The following is an 18,077-nucleotide window of genomic DNA, read 5'->3' as shown; positions in this document are numbered from 1 at the left end:
TGATGATCTTTCCTTGATGGTGACCCCTCACCGGTTTTTAACCCGGTATGTATCCACTTTTGCCGCGTGTTTAGTAGAAGGCCGGTTGGGGATGACCGTAAAGACGCAAACAAAAGACTGTGTAAATATCACAAGGATAATGACCGCCGAAAACCCTTGGCTGTCACTATCTAGGAACGATCCTAATTTGATGCCGGCGGGTGAGAGAGCATTCATTGCGCTTCTCCTTCCGAGTGATTAACTTTTGGGCCGGCGACGGAAATTGGACATTAATATAATTTCCCTTGTGCCCGTACCGTCAAAAATGAGGCAATATAGAGAGAGAGAGGGTTAGGACGGCAAGTAAAGTAACGGCCGTGGGCGCGATACGTAATGTCGTAATATGAAGCTGGAACTAGCGTGCGCTCATTCTGCCCATGTGTGTGTGTGTGTGTGTGTAGATGCCACTGGTGAGAGAGAGGCTGGCCCCGGGCTGGACGATGTGGAGTTCAGGGCCTAGACTGTCCATGTTACACATACCTTCGTTACTTCATTAATATTATCACTTTTATATATTAGGTAAAAATTCTTGTAACCCTAAACGTTTGCCCAAGATTATTGCTGTGATATTGCTTGTTGTAACTCTAAACGTTTGCCTGTGATTGCTGTGATATCGCTTTTTGGAGTTTAGTAAGCGTCTGCATAAGATTATTGCTGCGACATTGCTGGTTGTAGCTCTAAGCGTTTTCCTAAGATTATTGCTGCGACATTGCTTGTTGTAGCTCTAAGCGTTTTCCTAAGATTATTGCTGCGACATTGCTTGTGTAGCTCTAAGCGTCTGCATAAGATTATTGCTGTGACATTGCTTGTTGTAGCTCTAAGCGTCTGCATAAGATTATTGCTGTGACATTGCTTGTTGTAGCTCTAAGCGTCTGCATAAGATTATTGCTGCGACATCAGGCAGATCGAGTCAATCTATTTGTCGATGTAAGTCAGTGGCGTGACCTCATTATGTGCACCAGATGTTGAATATGCATGATGTATATTAATCCCCCAGATATGAGACCTGAAGTTATTAAGGTAATCCTTTAGTGGACCTAATAACTGTCAGGGTTGCTTTGAAGTTTAATGGAAATTTACGTTTGAAGGCAATTCATGAAGACCCCAGGTGGAGTTGTATAACTGCATTGGAAGATAGCCTTATATTAAAGGGACCTCATAATCTTTTTTATTGTTTGTTTACATGGGTACGCTAAATCTCTCTCTCTCTCTCTCTCTCTCTCTCTCTCTCTCTCTCTCTCTCTCTCTCTCTCTCTCTCTCTCTCTCTCTCTCTCTCTCAGGATTTGGCTAAATTCCTCTGGTCATCGTCTCATCAGCTTTGGATTTTAAAAACTCCAAGACTAGCATTTCGATTTCAAAAGTTGTATGCAAATATCTGGCCGAGGTCGCCTTTTAAATGAATGTGTGATGTCCTTGCATATAGATCAGGTGACGTTTAAATAGCATGGGAACTCGTTGTTGTTTTATCGTTATTTTTAGCTCCTTATCTTATTTGGGAATGGCTGTGTTCTACACTCTGCCACCAGCAGTCCGGAAGCAGGTGCCGTGTACAGGTGCTCCTTACACCTGAATGAATTCTTATGTCCTGACATATTAGGCTCGCGTGTGTGACCTCTTCTCTCAGCAGGTTTCTGATCCTTTTAAAGACAAGACCTCTGACCGGGAGATTGAAGGCGTCGGTAGCTAGATTATGGCTGTGGCAACTCTTAGTTTGATTAACTTAAAACCTTAGAATTGAATATAACAGCTGGAGGATTAGAGAATTGGGGTTAGGTTGATGAATGTAAACAGAGCTATTTTATGAGATTGAGAAGGTCTGAATGTTAATATTAAATAGTTTATTTGGACGTAAGGGTGAGACATTCTGCGCAGTGAAATTGACCTGTGATAGGGCTTAAGCACTAAGACCGGACCTTAGACAGCTTTTTGCTTCTAACCATATTACCATATGGGGGATAAGTACGTAATTACTTAGTCAAGGTATAGCCAGGTAGACTCACTTTGGTGGTGCTGACACACGTATAAGCTGGTACTGGTAGCCTCTTGTGGAGTTCCTGGCAAGATGAAGATATGACTCTCTCTCTCTCTCTCTCTCTCTCTCTCTCTCTCTCTCTCGTCATTTTGTTACAGTTCTCCTATCTCATTAGCTTTTCCTTTTAACCGCATAGTAATCTGATCGTTTAATTTTGCATACCTTGGTAATGACCTCTCATGACCTGTTCTATACTGATATTTTACAAATATGAATCTCTCTGTATTGTGTGTAACAACTATTATTAAAAGGTAATGAACTCTTCGTTCTAAATTCTTGCGTAATATCTCCTTAGGGTGATAGTGCCGTCTGAGCACCTCACAGGGTGCACTGTAGGCATTACTTAATGTTTTTTTGCAGCGTCCCTTCGTTCCCTAGCTGCAACCCCTTACATTCCTTTTACTGTACCTGCATTCATATTATCTTCCTTCCACTTGCTATCCACCCTCTCATAACAATTATTTCATAGCGCAACTGCTTTGAAGTTTTCCTCCTGTTACACCTTCCAGACCTTTCTACCCTCAATTCCTTTCCAGCGCTGAATGGCCTCATAGTTCACAGTACTTGGCCTGTGGTCTAAACTTTACATTCCTTTCCAACCTCACGTATTACTACTGTCATCCGTATCGTATGGGTACACTAGCAATACGTATGACAGTCATTGATATTTATCTTATCTTCATTTTCACATTTGATACTTTGTTGAGGTATCGAATCTTCATTATACGGTCGTCTTCAGTCTCTTCACGTGTAAGATGTGGAACTTGTTTTTGCTTCCCCTCACACCACTATCCTGGATCTTACAATTGATCAATTAGACTGGAAGTGATAAGTCATATTATTATTGTATCTAGGGTTGATTTTGAATGTTTCGACTGATTCAGTCTGGTACAAGCATTTTGTATATCCCTATAGTTTCATTCATGTTTTTAAAATCCATTTCTCTCTCTCTCCCTCTCTCTCATCTCTAATATATATATATTATATATATATATATATATATATATATATATATATATATATATATATATATATATATATAAACCTGAAGTACACGTAACATTTATTTTAGAAACAATCTTGAAAATGATTTCAGTTTGAAAATGACCTATTTTTTTTTTCTCTTGCAGCCCCAGCGGAAGTGAGCTCAGGAACAACCTTGAAGTGGGCGAATACTTGACCACGGAAGGCACCTGCAAGTGCGGCTTGCAATGTCCTCTCCGGGTCGAAAACACCTTCAGTTTTGATCCCAAGGTAAGACATGTCGTATACCCTCTCTCTCTCTCTCTCTCTCTCTCTCTCTCTCTCTCTCTCTCTCTCTCTCTCTCTCTCTCATGTTGGTAAAGAATGATGTCTTTTATTTTTTTATAATGATGCCAGGAAAGAAAAAACAATTTTTTAAAAGTTTATTTATCATACCTGTAAAGGAATACAAGGTGTCCTTTAAGATGATACTAGGTATGCCGGGAAAGAAAAGATAAGAGTGGTAATCAAATCACGGAAGTTGGAATACTTTGATTCCTATGATGAGGAGGTCACGATATGAAAGAAGGACCAGGTTGTGTTTTTGGTGGTATTCATAAACTCGAAGATAATACACGATTTTTTGTGGTGATATTCAGGGCGATAAAGAAGGCATAAATCGAGCACAACTGTCACGGTAAGGCAAGATGAGAGTGTGTTTGTTTTGTGTATGGTAATCTTTGCATTTGATTCTGTCATTTGTATGTAAAGATGATGTTTTCAGCACTGGTTATAGTAGGAGTAACTATGGGGACGGTTAATAATAAAAGATGAAATGCAATGGATCCGGCTGTTGATCGTAAAGTAAGGAAATATTGGCTTTGTAATATCAGCACATTTTTTCCCTAAGGATCGAAAAGATTTGTTTCCCATAACAGTAGTCATTGCAACAGCCGTGTATCCCAAGGTGGACCATAGTTTTAATCGTGAGTAAAGCGAAAATTGTTTTTGTAATTATTGAAGCAACGGTAACCCTACATAGATACGTTTCAAATTGTAGTGGACATTGAAACTATCATTATATTATCATTATTATTATTATTATTATTATTATTATTATTATTATTATTATTATTATTTGCATATAGGTATTGCAAAATATACCTTTTCATTTCATCACGTGGTCGCGTGTGAACATCGGTGATTTATTTTGATGGCTCCCAAAGAATGGTGTACTTCTTTTTTTTTTTTTTTTTTTTTTTTTTTTTTTTTTTTTTACCGAAAAAAAACGTTATATGTTCATTCGCCCGTCAAAGTCTGTTTTGTGTATACTTTTTCGTTTTCATCTTCATTTTTGTTTCTATTCACGTGATTCATTTACTGTCGTTGTTCCCCTTGCGTGCTCTCTCTCTCTCTCTCTCTCTCTCTCTCTCTCTCTCTCTCTCTCTCTCTCTCATCCTATATCCCCAGATTGTTTCCCGAATTCAAGCAAAACTACAAAAGCATTAATTAAATTGCGTTGAGGGCTGAAAGCTCACCGGCAACATGGAATAGGGGAGGATGAGAGAGGGGGAAGGGGGAGGGTTGGGGGGGGCTGATGTTGTTAGAGGGGGGGAGGGGGAAAATCGCTTTTGCAACATCAGGTTGCAATGTTGGGATGACACTCTCCTCGCCCTGCTTTCCCGAACAAGTTCGGATAATGGCTGATGTTTCGGAAAAATGAGGATTTCTGTTGATCATCTGAAGCATTTGTAGAGTGTTTTGGGTGTCACACTTGGGAATGTTTAATATATAAAGAATGGAGAGATGCGTCATTGTTTCATTATACTTATAAAAGCAATTTTTCTACCCAAATGGTTAATGACGGCATCGTCGATGACCAGTGGTCTTTGCGACACTTGTTTGCATAAGGCCACTTGATTAATTTTCTACGGATACTGTAAGATGAAAGGGGTTTTGTTTGGAAGAATGAAGGTTCCTTCTACAGAGACACGTCTGCCTAATAAGGTGTTATTGAATAAAGGGCTCCCCCCGCCTCCCCCGGCTCTTTATCGGGACAAGTTTAAACGTCATCCTTTTAATTCGGTCACGGTAGAATAATGGCGCTGATTATGGAATGGTCAGTTTGTTGGACTCCATAAAATGTCTTATGCGAATTCCTTCATTTTGTTCCTGGTCGGTCGTTTCTTATGTAAGCAAGCTCGTCAGTTGCAGCGTCTGACTGAAATGCTTCCTGTTGCATGCATTTTGTTGTTTGATGAGACTGGTTGCATTTTTTTCAAGTTGTTAGTTTAACCTGTCTATTCATCTCGCTTATGATTCATTTTAAGTAATACTATCGAGCAATACGTGAGACCTTTCATGGAAGCGAGTCCCTATCGTTCAACTTGTCAAAATCTCATGTTCAGGCTGCAGTGTGTGTGAGACTTTCTTTTCCCCTAAATAGATTTGTAATGATGCTAATCATTTTGATGGGATTTTCTTTGTTGACTCAGTCGCAATCCAGGTTCAAGCTAGAGAAAATTGTCATTTGGGCGATGAGAGAATTTATATATATATATATATATATATATATATATATATATATATATATATATATAATATATATATATATATATATGCATGTTAGTACTTCAATAGTTCTTTAGTGTTTATGTTGATTGCAAAGGGTTTCGTATGCTAGCTACAGAGAATACTTTGCTCGACTACTTTCATTAAAACATTTTCATGTTTTCTCTTCGAGAGAGAGAGAGAGAGAGAGATGAGAGAGAGAGAGAGAGAGAGAGAGAGGAGAGAGAGAGAGAGAGATGATGGGGCTTTATGCTGACCGTCAGCATACATACGTCCCATAGACAAAGTTTAGATAGCCTTATAGAAGAGAAGAGGGGGAGGGCTTCTGTCAGTTTCATTTGTGTGGATTTGGGAGTGTTTATATCCTGTGGGATTTTTGATCGTTAGTTTTGGACGCTGATATTCGTTCGTTCGTTAATTTTGGAAAATATTCCGTTTCGGTGCGTGATGGACCGACCGTTCGCTGCTCGTTGTTGTTGCAAACGCCATCAAAGTTGAACGGAGGTTGTTGAGTCACCTATTTCTTTGTTTATCCGCCTGATCGATTATTTATCCACAAGGTTTTTTGAAATGTTATCGATGGCTTTCATTTACATTTTATTGGATGAGTATTTTTTATTTATTTTATTTATTTATTTATTGAGCCGAGGCAAAGGTATTTAGAATTTGAGATCGATTACTGATTTTTACCATTAACAGATAGTTTCTCAGTTTTTTTTTTTTTAAGTTTTCTGCGGTATAATATCTCGGTGCTCAATGGCTTGGGAACAATAGATTGATAAGTTGAAATGAATTTCGGCGCCGAGGTGGCATTATTTCTCGTCGACTCCGAGTGTACTTGATCTTTTTCGCATTTGTTGTTTTAGTACTGTTAGTTTGTAGTTAGTAGTATCTTGGATATTAACCTGTGTCTTTTGTACTTTTTTTTTTTTAATATAGAACTTTTTTTTCTTGAAGATAGAACTCCCCTTTCCTCTGTTTTCTGAATCATTGAACCTCTCTGTTCAAATTGCGTTTCGTACTCGCTAAAGAAGGCATTGTCATATAAGCAAATTTCGTGCAGCAGTTAAATTTGTTTTGTGTAGTCACGTTCGTGTCAGTCATCGCGAAAAAGAAAAATGTATCCCAAATGCAGAGCTAAATTCCTCCTTACAGAAATTGATTAGACTTGAGTTGCGGGCGTTGCATTTTCCTCGCTTAAGTATTAGTTGTGACCAGTCAATCACATGCTGCCGTTCATAATGAAACGCCAGTAATTAGGAAAGTTTGTCGCAGTCATTGTCGGAGGGATCCTCGTTTGACGGAATTTTATATGAATTCTTGCGTTAGTACTGACCTAAAAGCTAATATAATTGGATGGTATTCTTTAAAGAAAGTGTAAAAAAAGGCCGCAGGAAAAACAAGCGCAATGGCAAGTCTTTGTTGAGCAAATAACGCCGTCGGAAGGGATCTCAATTGTTAGGCATTCAATTCCAGCGTTAACTTGCAGTGAATCCCGCTCGTTCAAGCCCTGGTTATTGGAGGAAGTTTTTGGGGGGTGAAACTCTACGCAGTCTGCCCGCCGAATTTCACAAGCGCTCGCTCTGGCTGGCTGGCTCTGCTTGCCTGTGTTCTGGGGGGGGCTCATATTGGGATGGGATGGCGCCCCCTATCCCCACTTGATTTGGTGGCCATGGGGTTTAGGGGGCCAGGCCTGGTTTGGGCTTCTTGTTCCAGAGGTGAGGGGTGGGCCAACTGGTGGTTGCCATGGCAACTGGTGGTGTTGCGTGCCTTCCGATACCTTTATATAGCGTCTATGGGTGGGCCAACTGGTGGTTGCCATGGCAACTGGTGGTGTTGCGTGCCTTCCGATACCTTTATATATCGTCTATTGTGCCACTATGTAACAGTCATTTTCCAACGGTATTCATCCTTCACTCGCTTTCAGACGGCTGTTAAAGGAGAGAGAGAGAGAGAGAGAGAGAGAGAGAGAGAGAGAGAGAGAGAGAGAGAGAGAGAGAATTGATTGCTGGTTAGAGAGGGTGATGAATTTAGGTGTCAGACAAAGATTATAGCGGAGCGAATGTAATAAGTTGAGCGCAGGAAAGGCCGCACTGGGAGAAAATGAAGGAAAAGAGGAAATTGAAAAGGAGGAAGAAGAACCAACAAAGAAAGCATGAGCTTGCACAGTTGCATGGCATACTGGAAAGTGCCGAAATGTAATGAAATTCAGTGAATCCCCCCCCCCCCCCCCCCTCCTCCTCGCCCAACCCACCCTCTCACGTTCCCCTTGTGGGTTTTGATCATGAACTCGAAGATGAAATGCGCCCAATTTATTTGTGTTGTCATTCGCTTTCGCTCGTTTTACTTTTTTTTTTTTTTTTTTTTTTTTGTGGGGTGGTTGTTTCAGCCCATCCCCCTCCCACATCCCTCCCCATTTTTGATTTCCATAATGGTTGGGTTTTCATTTTAAGCTAATTTTCCGTTTATTTATTCATATAGATTTTCCCCTTTTAGCTCAGGCAATCGAGTGCGTTGATGCTGAACTTGTCAGCTCCCTCTTAGAATCATTTCGTCAACAGTAATAGTTATTATTGTAACAATAGTGATCAACTTAATGTGAAATATCTACAGATACTCTACTGTGGGCTTTTTATTTTGATATCTTCTGGAAACACCTAGGTACGGTCAGTTTTAATTTCGTGTATGTATAAAGGAAATAGTACGTATCGCGTACCTTTTAACTAAATAATGGTTAATATCACGTACCTTTGGACTAAATTTGGTTTAAAATAAGCAAGTTAAAATATGTTTGTTGGAGACATTTGATTGATAGGAAATGTATGTATACACTATTATTTGCACGGGGAAACTTCGAGAAAGACGAAAGTAATAAAAAAATATAAAAAAAGCGAAAAGCATTTAGTGATTCTATTCGGGACGTTAATTCTTGGAGCATTGGAAGTTATAGGAACCTTCGCTCCGGGTGATTGGATTAATATCAGACACAGAATTGACGATTCCGTTTCGGGGGAAGGTTGGGGAGGCTCTCTCTCTCTCTCTCTCTCTCTCTCTCTCTCTCTCTCTCTCTCTCTCTCTCTCTCTCTCTCTCTCTCCACTTGTTACTAATTTATTACCACAAACATTCACAGAGGTTGACATTTGTAAACAGTTGTTGGCAGACAATAATTTGCTTGATGAAATTCTCATGCGCCACACTTTGGTGGATACTGAACAAACATTAAAGTTCACCATATTAACTAAAGATAAGTATAACTACCTATGATGTCTTTGGAACATTTATAATATAGCTAGACTTCAGTTACATTTATTTATTATTCCGTATGAATTATTTTGGTATACCATAGTCACCATATAGATGTAAACAATATTATTGTTACTATGTACTACCTCCTCAAATGTCTGACGCCAATGTGCACAATAAATTGATTTAGAAAAACAAAAAAATCTCTCTCTCTCTCTCTCTCTCTCTCTCTCTCTCTCTCTCTCTCTCTCTCTCTCCATGAAAGGGGAAGGGTTCCCCTCCAGGGAGGGGAAGGCTTCTCCCCGTTGCTAGGGTATTTTCCTCCTCTTGAGGGAATGATATCTCTCTGTTGCGGAAGAGGGATTTGTTCCCTCTGAGGCAGAAGGATGGATTTCTCCCTCCAGAAGGAGTCATTTCTCCCTATTGAGGACGAAGGATGGAGTTTCCGATATTGAGGGAGTAATTTTTCCCTGCTTAGTAGGAACTTGAAAGGATGGAGTTCTTCCTCCTCCCGAAGGAGTGACTTTTCCGTACTTAGTAGAAAGGATGGAGTTCTTCCTTCTCCCGAAGGAGTGACTTTTCCTTACTTAGTAGAAAGGATGGAGTGCCTACGTTGAGGGAGCGGGTTGCTCTTGAAGATGAAGGATAGATTCCTTCCCCTTGAGGGAGTGATTTCCCCATGGTGAGAATAAAGGGAAGAGTTTTTCCTTCTGAGGGAATGGTTTATCTTTGTTGAGGAGGAATGCTGGACTCTCTTCTTAGTATTCTGCAAAAGAAAGCTACTGAGTTGGCTAGTTATCTCTCCTTCCACACTTTGTCTGTCCGCCCTCAGATCTTAAAAACTACTGAGGCTAGAGGGCTGCAAATGAGTATGTTGATCATCCACCTTCCAATCATCAAACATACCAAATTGCAGCCCTCTGGCCACATTAGTTTTTATTTGATTTAAGGTTAAAGTTAGCCATGATCGTGCGTCTGGCGCCGCTATAGGTGCCCACACAGGCCACCATCGGGCCGTCATGGGCCGCTGTTGAGAGTTTTACAGCATTATAAGCTGTACAGAAAAGTCGATTGCGCCGAAGAAACTTCACGCATTTTTTATTTGTTTGTTGACTGCTCCGCCTTTTAGGCCTAGAAAGCAAAATCCTGTTCTTCAGTAATGTATAATTTGGCTACCTAACCTAAGCACTATATCTTACGAGGAAGTCATGTTTTTAGTTTGGTTACCTTTGCTCTCAGTGCGTTTGTTAGAATTATTCATAAAGTGAAACGTGAATTTGACGAATCTTCAGTCAAAAGGTGACTTCATGGTTGCAATACTTAAGTATATTTTGAGAGCGATCATTCTTGGCTTGAGTTTCGAGGTCTCGAAAGACAACTCTTGGAAATCTTATGCAGTTCCCCAACGAGACAGATTATTTCATGGGAAAGATTTTTGACGATTCTGTTTTTAAAGTTTTCGAAGAAATGTTTGGAGAATTTCGTAATGTAATGGAAGTTAAATTTTCCAATGAAGGATCTACTCTGGAAATGTTATTTGGAATTCCATATTTTCAATTTCAATCGTTTATATTTTTTTTGCGCAAGAGTGTTCCTCTTTATTAATCTCTTTTTGAATTTTGGTCACGACCTTTTAAGATTTATGTTTTTTTCTTTAATTCCAGCATTATTTGGTTCCAGTTTTAAATGACATTATTGGTCTTCCATTTTTATGTATGCGACCGTTTATTTCCATTTCCTTGAATTTAATTGTTCCTCTCCCATTCTTCTCCAGTTGATGTGGAATCGGTCCGCCGAACACGGCCAAACTTTACCCTGTTGAAAAACACACACTGAGTTACAGCTCTCAGTCTTTGTTTACTCAATTCCCACATGGCACTTGATTTATTTATTTGCTCAAGTTACATACCTGTGTACTAGATTTTTATTTTCTGAGAGGAAAGCGTGAAGAATGACCTACCATCAGACGTTTCAATCCTTATTAGGAATAAACAAAAACACGAGTTTACGAATAAGTTCCCCGCTTAAGAGGCAGTGCTGATAAATCTCCTTCGCGATCTTTGTGTCTTTTTCTGTTGATTTAGACCAGTGGTTCTCGACCTTTTTTGGTCCATGCACCCTTTCACCATATGTCATTTGTCAAAATGTAATCCCCCCTCCAGAATTGTCTACCTCGAAAGGTGCATTTTGAATCAAATGCAGCATAATGCTAACACAGACCCACGAGGTAGCAGAGGGAAAGAAGCCCAGCGCTGAATGGCCGAAAGTGTCTCCGTGCTTGGCATGACTTCCTAAGTTTCATAAAATCAAGTTAAAATTGTGATTCCATTTTATAATGATTTTTTCCTTAAATTCTAGATGTAAGTTTGCATTTCATCATTCTCGTTAGTAAATTGCTTGATGGTCTGAAAAATTGGGTGCACTTTGTGGGGAGAATTTAAGAACGACAAGTTCATCCCCAATAGGTACAGGTGTAGGTGTCTCATTAGGAGAAGCTTCATTGATGGTCGTTCTGAAATGTTCCATTAGACTTGATCCATTTTCATATCCAGTCCTACGAGATTCCTCGGAGTGTCAGTGTTCGATCACTTTTCCCTCCTCCCCTCACTGCCAGGTGTTATTATTATTGCGCTTTCGACCACCCTGAATTGGGGGTCTGTTCTGTCCTACAGGCAAGGTTATTGCTTGCATCGGGGTAGCTCCTGTCTTTTTGCCTTCACAATGCTTCACCTGGTCTGGCCCAAGTACAATAAAGAGGCCGTTCCCCTCTGTGCTGTGAAATGTTATAGTTCTTGGAAATATAAAAACCTAACAACTTACGTAAACTTGTCTTTTTATGACTCTCAAGGCCTTTGTTCTTCTGTAGATATTCAAGGCCTTCGGTAATGTATGGCCACGCAAGCCCTTTGTCTTCATGGTTACTTAATTAAGGCCTTCATTTCTCTATTGCCATGTAAATCATTTGTTGCTATTGCAAATTATGGCATTTTTTTTATATTTGTCACGTTAGACCTTCAAATTTCGTATGGCCACACAAAGTCTTTGTTGATGTAACTTATTGCTTTTGTTTTTGTTTTTATTACTCGAATCTTGTCTTTTTATAGCCAGTGAACGCCTAGGAAGTTGAATTGAAGGAAACTGTGAACGAAATAACATAAAAAAGAAAGCAAGTGGCTCACTTTGTTTCAGGAAGAAAGAGGGTCTAGAGTATGGGGCTACATTGGTTATCGTGAAAAAGGGCCACGTTGTTGACTACACGAGTGACCTGTCAAGAAAAGGAATGAAAAGAGAAGCTTCCTCACAATGAAAGCAGAATTGCGAACAGGGACGAGATCAGCTTAAAACTTAGGGGCAGGAAACGAATCTAATTTACTCGTCAACATGATTAATGGTTAAACTTGTCATTACACCATTTTGATGTCTGGTTTCCGGCCTAGAATAATAATGCCTTTCTTATTGCTTGTTTGGTTTAAGATATATTTTAAGTGTTATAGGTATGTGTCTATACGCCTTTTTCTTACTGTCTTCTGCATTTTAATAAATTCCCTTCGGTTTTCACTGCTGTAAATTGGTTTTGCTTGACCAGTTTATCTGTCTTTTGTGTCTCATCATTGTTGTAGCATTATCAGTTGAAAGAAGTTGAACAAGTTTACCGTGTTTGTCATTGGCGATAGGATATTGCAGCCCTCCTGTTGAAGGACATGGAGATGGCCCCCTGGAGTAGATTTCCTTTGTGCGTCCCACATAGGACGACTGCAGTCTTCTCTCCTAAACAGTGCCAGTCTGTTTAAAAACACACACACACGCACACTTGTACAAGACTTTCAGAAACAACATACGGCAGCTGTCCTCAGCCTGTTTCACGTCGTCTACCCAACGTTGGGTCGTCATAAACATCATTGCCACTGCTCCACTGACTTGCTACAGAGTCAAGACTGAGCCGGGGAATGGATTATAAGATGGTACTATAACTTAGATGGTTTGGTGGAAATTGTTCACCATTAACATCGTCATCGGTCTGCAATATATTGCAAAGGAATAAAACAAAAAAATCACCCAGTGAGGCACCGCTTGAAAACACAACTGCGATCCTTGTGGAACCCCCAGATATGCTATTATGCACAAATCTTGCTCCATGTTGGGACATTGGGTGACATAGACAACCGGAAACGATTCGGCTCCTGGGAGTTATTGTCATATATTTCATATTACGAAAGAGACGAGGGTTTGTGGTTTCTGAAGGTGCAGATAATTGTCTCGCTTTGTGGGTAGATTGATTTCCACTCGTTTAGGGTAATGCACAATACTCCCGTGAGGTGTTTGTTCTTTGTGTGTGTGTATCTGTCTGTGTAGAGGGAGAGAAAGAATCCACTGAATTTTCCAAATGAGAGAGTTTTCAGGTGTATGTGTGTGTGTGTGTGGGTGAGAGAGAGAGAGAGTTAATGGAGATTGTTGCCTAACTCACACTTGTTGTCATGTACTGTATATATATATATGTATATTGTATAAGTACTCCCGTCTGTATTTATATGCGCCAGGAATTACAATAAACTCAAGTGTTAGAGGCCGTGAAGGACCAGTGTTTAGTGACTCATCCAACGTTATTCGAGTCTCATTGATGGTATTGTAAAAGTTTACTGTTCATTAAGGGTCGCTTATTGCTAAGTATTATAGTTAATGTTACTCACGATAAACAAAATCCAGTGATAACGGATGTGTTTTCATATTTCTTTTGTATCTGTTAACGAAATTTTGTTTGTCGTAGAAAATCTACATAAAAGAAAAAAAGAAAGAAAAAAAGTTAAATGGAAGGAAGAGATTTTCAGGGGCACTTCTGAAAAACAAGTAAAGTCGGTGATAATAAATCATTGAATAACGCTCGAAAGTTGCGTGATTTTTACCGGGAAATACCAGTCCCCCTTTCTTTAATGTTTCCTACAGTGGTGCAACTTCAGAACATGTGCACTCTCTATCCTCTGCTGCATACTGTTCGTGTACGGTCATTTGAGCATGTTTATATATATATATATATATATATATATATAATATATATATATATATATATATATATATATATATATATATATATATATATATATATATATATATTCAATACGTATAGGTAATTATGAGGCATGTTTTATTATGTTTCATTGCTACCACCACAAATTTTACCACTTGATATAATTGCACTTTAAAGTTGCTTTTCTGTGAACGATCCGGTTGTTATAATTTGAAAACAACCTTGAGTCGTTTGATTAATCTATTCCAAGAACTCACCTCGACACTGCACAAGTTACGGACCTAGAACGACTGTTGGGTTTTCCCCTTTGGGGTGGGATGGTGATTTTAAGATTCCCTGAAACGGTTTTTCCATTCGAGTAGACGTGTAAATACGAGGCGGTTGTTGTCATATGCAGCAGGCCCTCTCTCTCTCTCTCTCTCTCTCTCTCTCTCTCTCTCTCTCTCTCTCTCTCTCTCTCGTGGAGGGTGGGGTTAGAGGAGGAAATGTCGTGAGGAATTGTGTATTTTATTTCCATTATCCCCGACTGTTGCACATTCCACCCTTCAAGAGACGATCAGTGCGCTTTCCTCCAGATATGTTCTTGATTCCATCGGGCTGTGGCTGAACATTAATAACCCGTCCATATCACCGTCTACATTCGAAAGATGACGGAGGGAGTTCATATAAACGTATAGAATGTGAGCAGGCGATTGTTATTGTAGGTGATTGTCATATGCTGTCGTTGATGTAACATTTCTGCAAAAAGTATTATCGTTGACTCTTGGGGCGGGAAGAAGAACCAGTCTGTATTTGGGGCAGCTAAACAGGTTGAGCAGCTGCTTGAATAATATTTGTTGTCATTTTTACAAGTATTTGGCTATTTTTGTGAGTAATCCAACACGAGAATGATGAACGAAATGGACGTTAACATGATAACCTAGTTTCCACTGAAACTCCGTATGAACAAAATTAGGAAACAAGCTGCAGTGAGAAGAGTGATATATTAATCAAAATAAATAAACAAACCAATAAAAGATAAATATTTACGTATATATATATATATATATATATATATATATATATATATATGTGTGTGTGTGTGTGTGTGTGTGTGTGTGTGTGTGTGTGTACGTTTACTTGTACATCTGTTAGTTAACCAACTAGTGAAGATATTCTTGTGTTCATTTTATACTTTTCGATAGCCAGAGGTGATCCTGACTCAATGTTCAAAGTGGACTATTGGCGCTTTTATTTTCTTTATTGATTATTGTTATTGTTGTAGCTGTTATTATTTTTTTATCAGTCATGTTTGAAAACTTGCTATGCATTTTTGGGGTCGACGGCCTTTGGATTTTGGTACCGTTTTAAGATGTGTTCCTCTATAAAAACAAAAAAGGTCTTTTATTAGAATTTCTCCCTCTGTTGTTTTAAAGATTATAAACACAATTCTTATCGTAAAACTGACTGGCTGAGACTTAGCCTTGATTAATGGTCATATTTTTCAAATTTCATTATTAGAACTGGATGATAAAAATTTAAGTATTACATTCATGAAAGATACTAGAATAGTAAGATTTTATTTCAAACAGCATTATAAATGCAAACTAGGGTAATATTTTAATATTATAGTCTTTTGTCATATTAGTGGAAAAAACGTACGCTCAATTTTTATGGAGCACACACAGTAACAATAATATTGACAGGAGTAGCTTAAGCTATGCGTAGTTAAACCAAAATAATTTTCACTTGTACAGTGAGTGCCGGAAATTTCAACAAAGGTAAGACATTCAAGATCTAGTAGCATCAATTCATTAGGGTTTATTTATAATGTTTGAATTATTATTAGAGAGAGATTGGTTTGGAATTTCATGTTTCAAAGATCCCCTTTAATTAAGCGTATTTTAGTTCAACCAGACCACTGAGCTGATTAACAGCTCTCATAGGGCTGGCCCGAAGGATTAGATATTGTTACGTGGCTAGGAACCAATTGGTTACCTAACAACGGGACCTACAGCTTGTGGGATCCGAGCCACATTATATCGAGAAATTAATTTTAATCACCAGAAACTGATTCCTCTGATTCTAAGCTGGCAGAGCAGGGAATCGAACTTGGGACTACCGAATCGGTAGGCGAGCCCGTAAACCACTCGTCCAACGAGGAATTAGATCCCCTTTAATGAAAGATAAATCCTTAATTTTGATGTTTTTAGTTATTTAGCAAACTGACAGTTTCATGCCGCATGACCGTATCGAGCTTTCTGATTAAACCTACTAATGCTTCTGTATTCAGTGTCGCATGAAGAGAAAGAGAGGGATGTGTGTCGATGGTGTAACATTTTGTGGGGGGCGGGTGGGGGGGGGGGGTTAGGTACTAGCGATAAACCCTCTGGTGTCGTGTCAGGTTCGCGCCATTACGTCGTCCATTTCTAGGAAAACGAGGAATTATGTTCATCGGATTTGTGTTGATATTTCGTTACCTTTTGGTTTCCTTTGATGCCTATATAGCTTCTACTCTTACTCTGGTCAGGATATTTATGCTATATTTTACTTGTCATTTTTGTAAAGTTTTGCCATCGGAACTCCGCCTCTTGTTTCATTTTAGAAGGGAGAAATAAAATAACTGTTTGAGAAGTCCGTTTTTTCTGATTTGTGCAGTTCGCCATGTTCAAAGGCTACGGTAGTGTGTCCGAATGTTTTAACGGTTGCAATTTACGACTATATTCTACCCAGTAGGGTGTACTGTAAGCATTACTAAAGTTTTTTTTTTTTTTTTTTTTTTTTTTTTTTTTTTTTTGCAGCGTCTCTCTCTCCTTTCATTCTTTTTACTGTACCTACGTCCATATTATCAATGTTCCCTCTTGCTATCCACCCTTTCGTAACAATTATTTCCTAGTGCAACTGCTTTGAGGTTTTCCTCTTGGTACACCTTTCAAACGTACCTAATCTCAGTTTCTTTTACAACGCTGAATGGCCTCATTAGTCCCAGTTCTTGGCCTTTGGCCTAAACTCTATACTGTTCCATGCCACGCCTAAATGCTATTGGCTCTTTAAAGTAACTTCTATTCAGGAAATTTTTTTATGACAATAATAAATAGGATTGTTATCATTTGCTGGTGTAAGTTACATTTCATGAGGTTGTTATGTAACGATATAACACAAGAGAGCCTAAGAGAGTTTAGCACGTCTGAAAACCCACTATTCATTCACTCCGTCTTTGCTTGTAAAATGTCGTTTTCTGATAACATTCATTTGCAGAGAGAGAGAGAGAGAGAGATGACATACTATCAGTTTTGTCCTGACACATTTGTTTTTAAAAGTTTATTATTTGATGCCTGGACACCCTCCGTGTTAACAGAAAACAACTTCTTACAAGCGTAGAATGAGTGAATGAATAGTGCTGAGCAGCCTCCCGAGAAGTTTGAAGGCCGGACCTCAAATGTCAAGGGAATCAATCTCTCTTTACAATCAGCTGAATGACGCGATTCTGCCGCCTAGGGTGAGAGGCGTTAGGATTTTGGGTTTTAAGACGTGCTAAACTCTCTTAGGCGCTCTTGTGCAACGTTACATAACAACCTCATGAAGTGTAACTTACGACAGCAAATCATAATAATCCTAATTGTTATTGTCATCAAAAAGTTTCCCGAATAAAATTCACTCTAAATAGATTATGATTCATGATGGCCAATAGCATATAGCCGTGGCATGGAATATAGAGTATAGTATAGGCCAAAGGCCAAAAACTGTGAGTACCCTCCGTATACTCCCAGTAATCATGAAATAACATAGAAACAGACCTTCTGTATATCAGTATTAACTTATTAGTAGTGTTCCCTCTCTCTCTCTCTCTCTCTCTCTCTCTCTCTCGTAAACCATGAAGTGTAAGCGTTGTTTGTGTGTGGCCGTTGAGGACCAACCATTTTTTTCCCACTTAAACGTTCGCTTCCTTTTGTCTTATGATTCAGAGGCCTTCCTGCGGGATTTGTGGCGGAGGGGAGGGGAGGGGGTTGGATTCTACAGTTACATAACAATGGCTGGATATTACGCTTGCGGCCCAGCTTCGTCCAGGATCCTTAGACCACCCCCAAGTGATCCTGTTCTTTTCTGCAGGAAAAGACATATTCTCTCGGACGCAGGAAATGTTTGTGGCTGACGATGTGGTAATCGTGGTATATGCGGTTTAGCTAATGAATGTCCTCTCTCTCTCTCTCTCTCTCTCTCTCTC

The 18,077-nt window shown here is 39.3% G+C and overlaps 1 protein-coding gene across 5 annotated transcripts in view; it reads left to right on the top strand.

Moving 5' to 3' along the window:
- The window catches only part of LOC135225234 (mucin-2-like), a 562,221-nt gene that overhangs the window by 265,986 nt on the left and 278,158 nt on the right, over positions 1 to 18,077 (top strand). For all 5 annotated transcript variants that reach the window (XR_010316937.1, XM_064264563.1, XM_064264561.1 and 2 more), the window contains one exon: positions 3,203 to 3,326. Coding sequence is in view for 3 of the 5 variants with exons in the window: in XM_064264563.1 (XP_064120633.1) it covers positions 3,203 to 3,326 (124 nt within the window). In the remaining 2 variants the exon portion in view is untranslated. The remainder of the gene's footprint in view (positions 1 to 3,202; positions 3,327 to 18,077) is intronic.

Source organism: Macrobrachium nipponense, chromosome 13 (genome assembly GCF_015104395.2).
Source record: "Macrobrachium nipponense isolate FS-2020 chromosome 13, ASM1510439v2, whole genome shotgun sequence".
Classification (NCBI taxonomy): Eukaryota; Metazoa; Arthropoda; class Malacostraca; order Decapoda; family Palaemonidae; genus Macrobrachium; species Macrobrachium nipponense.
This window is presented reverse-complemented; position numbering and strand designations above follow the sequence as displayed.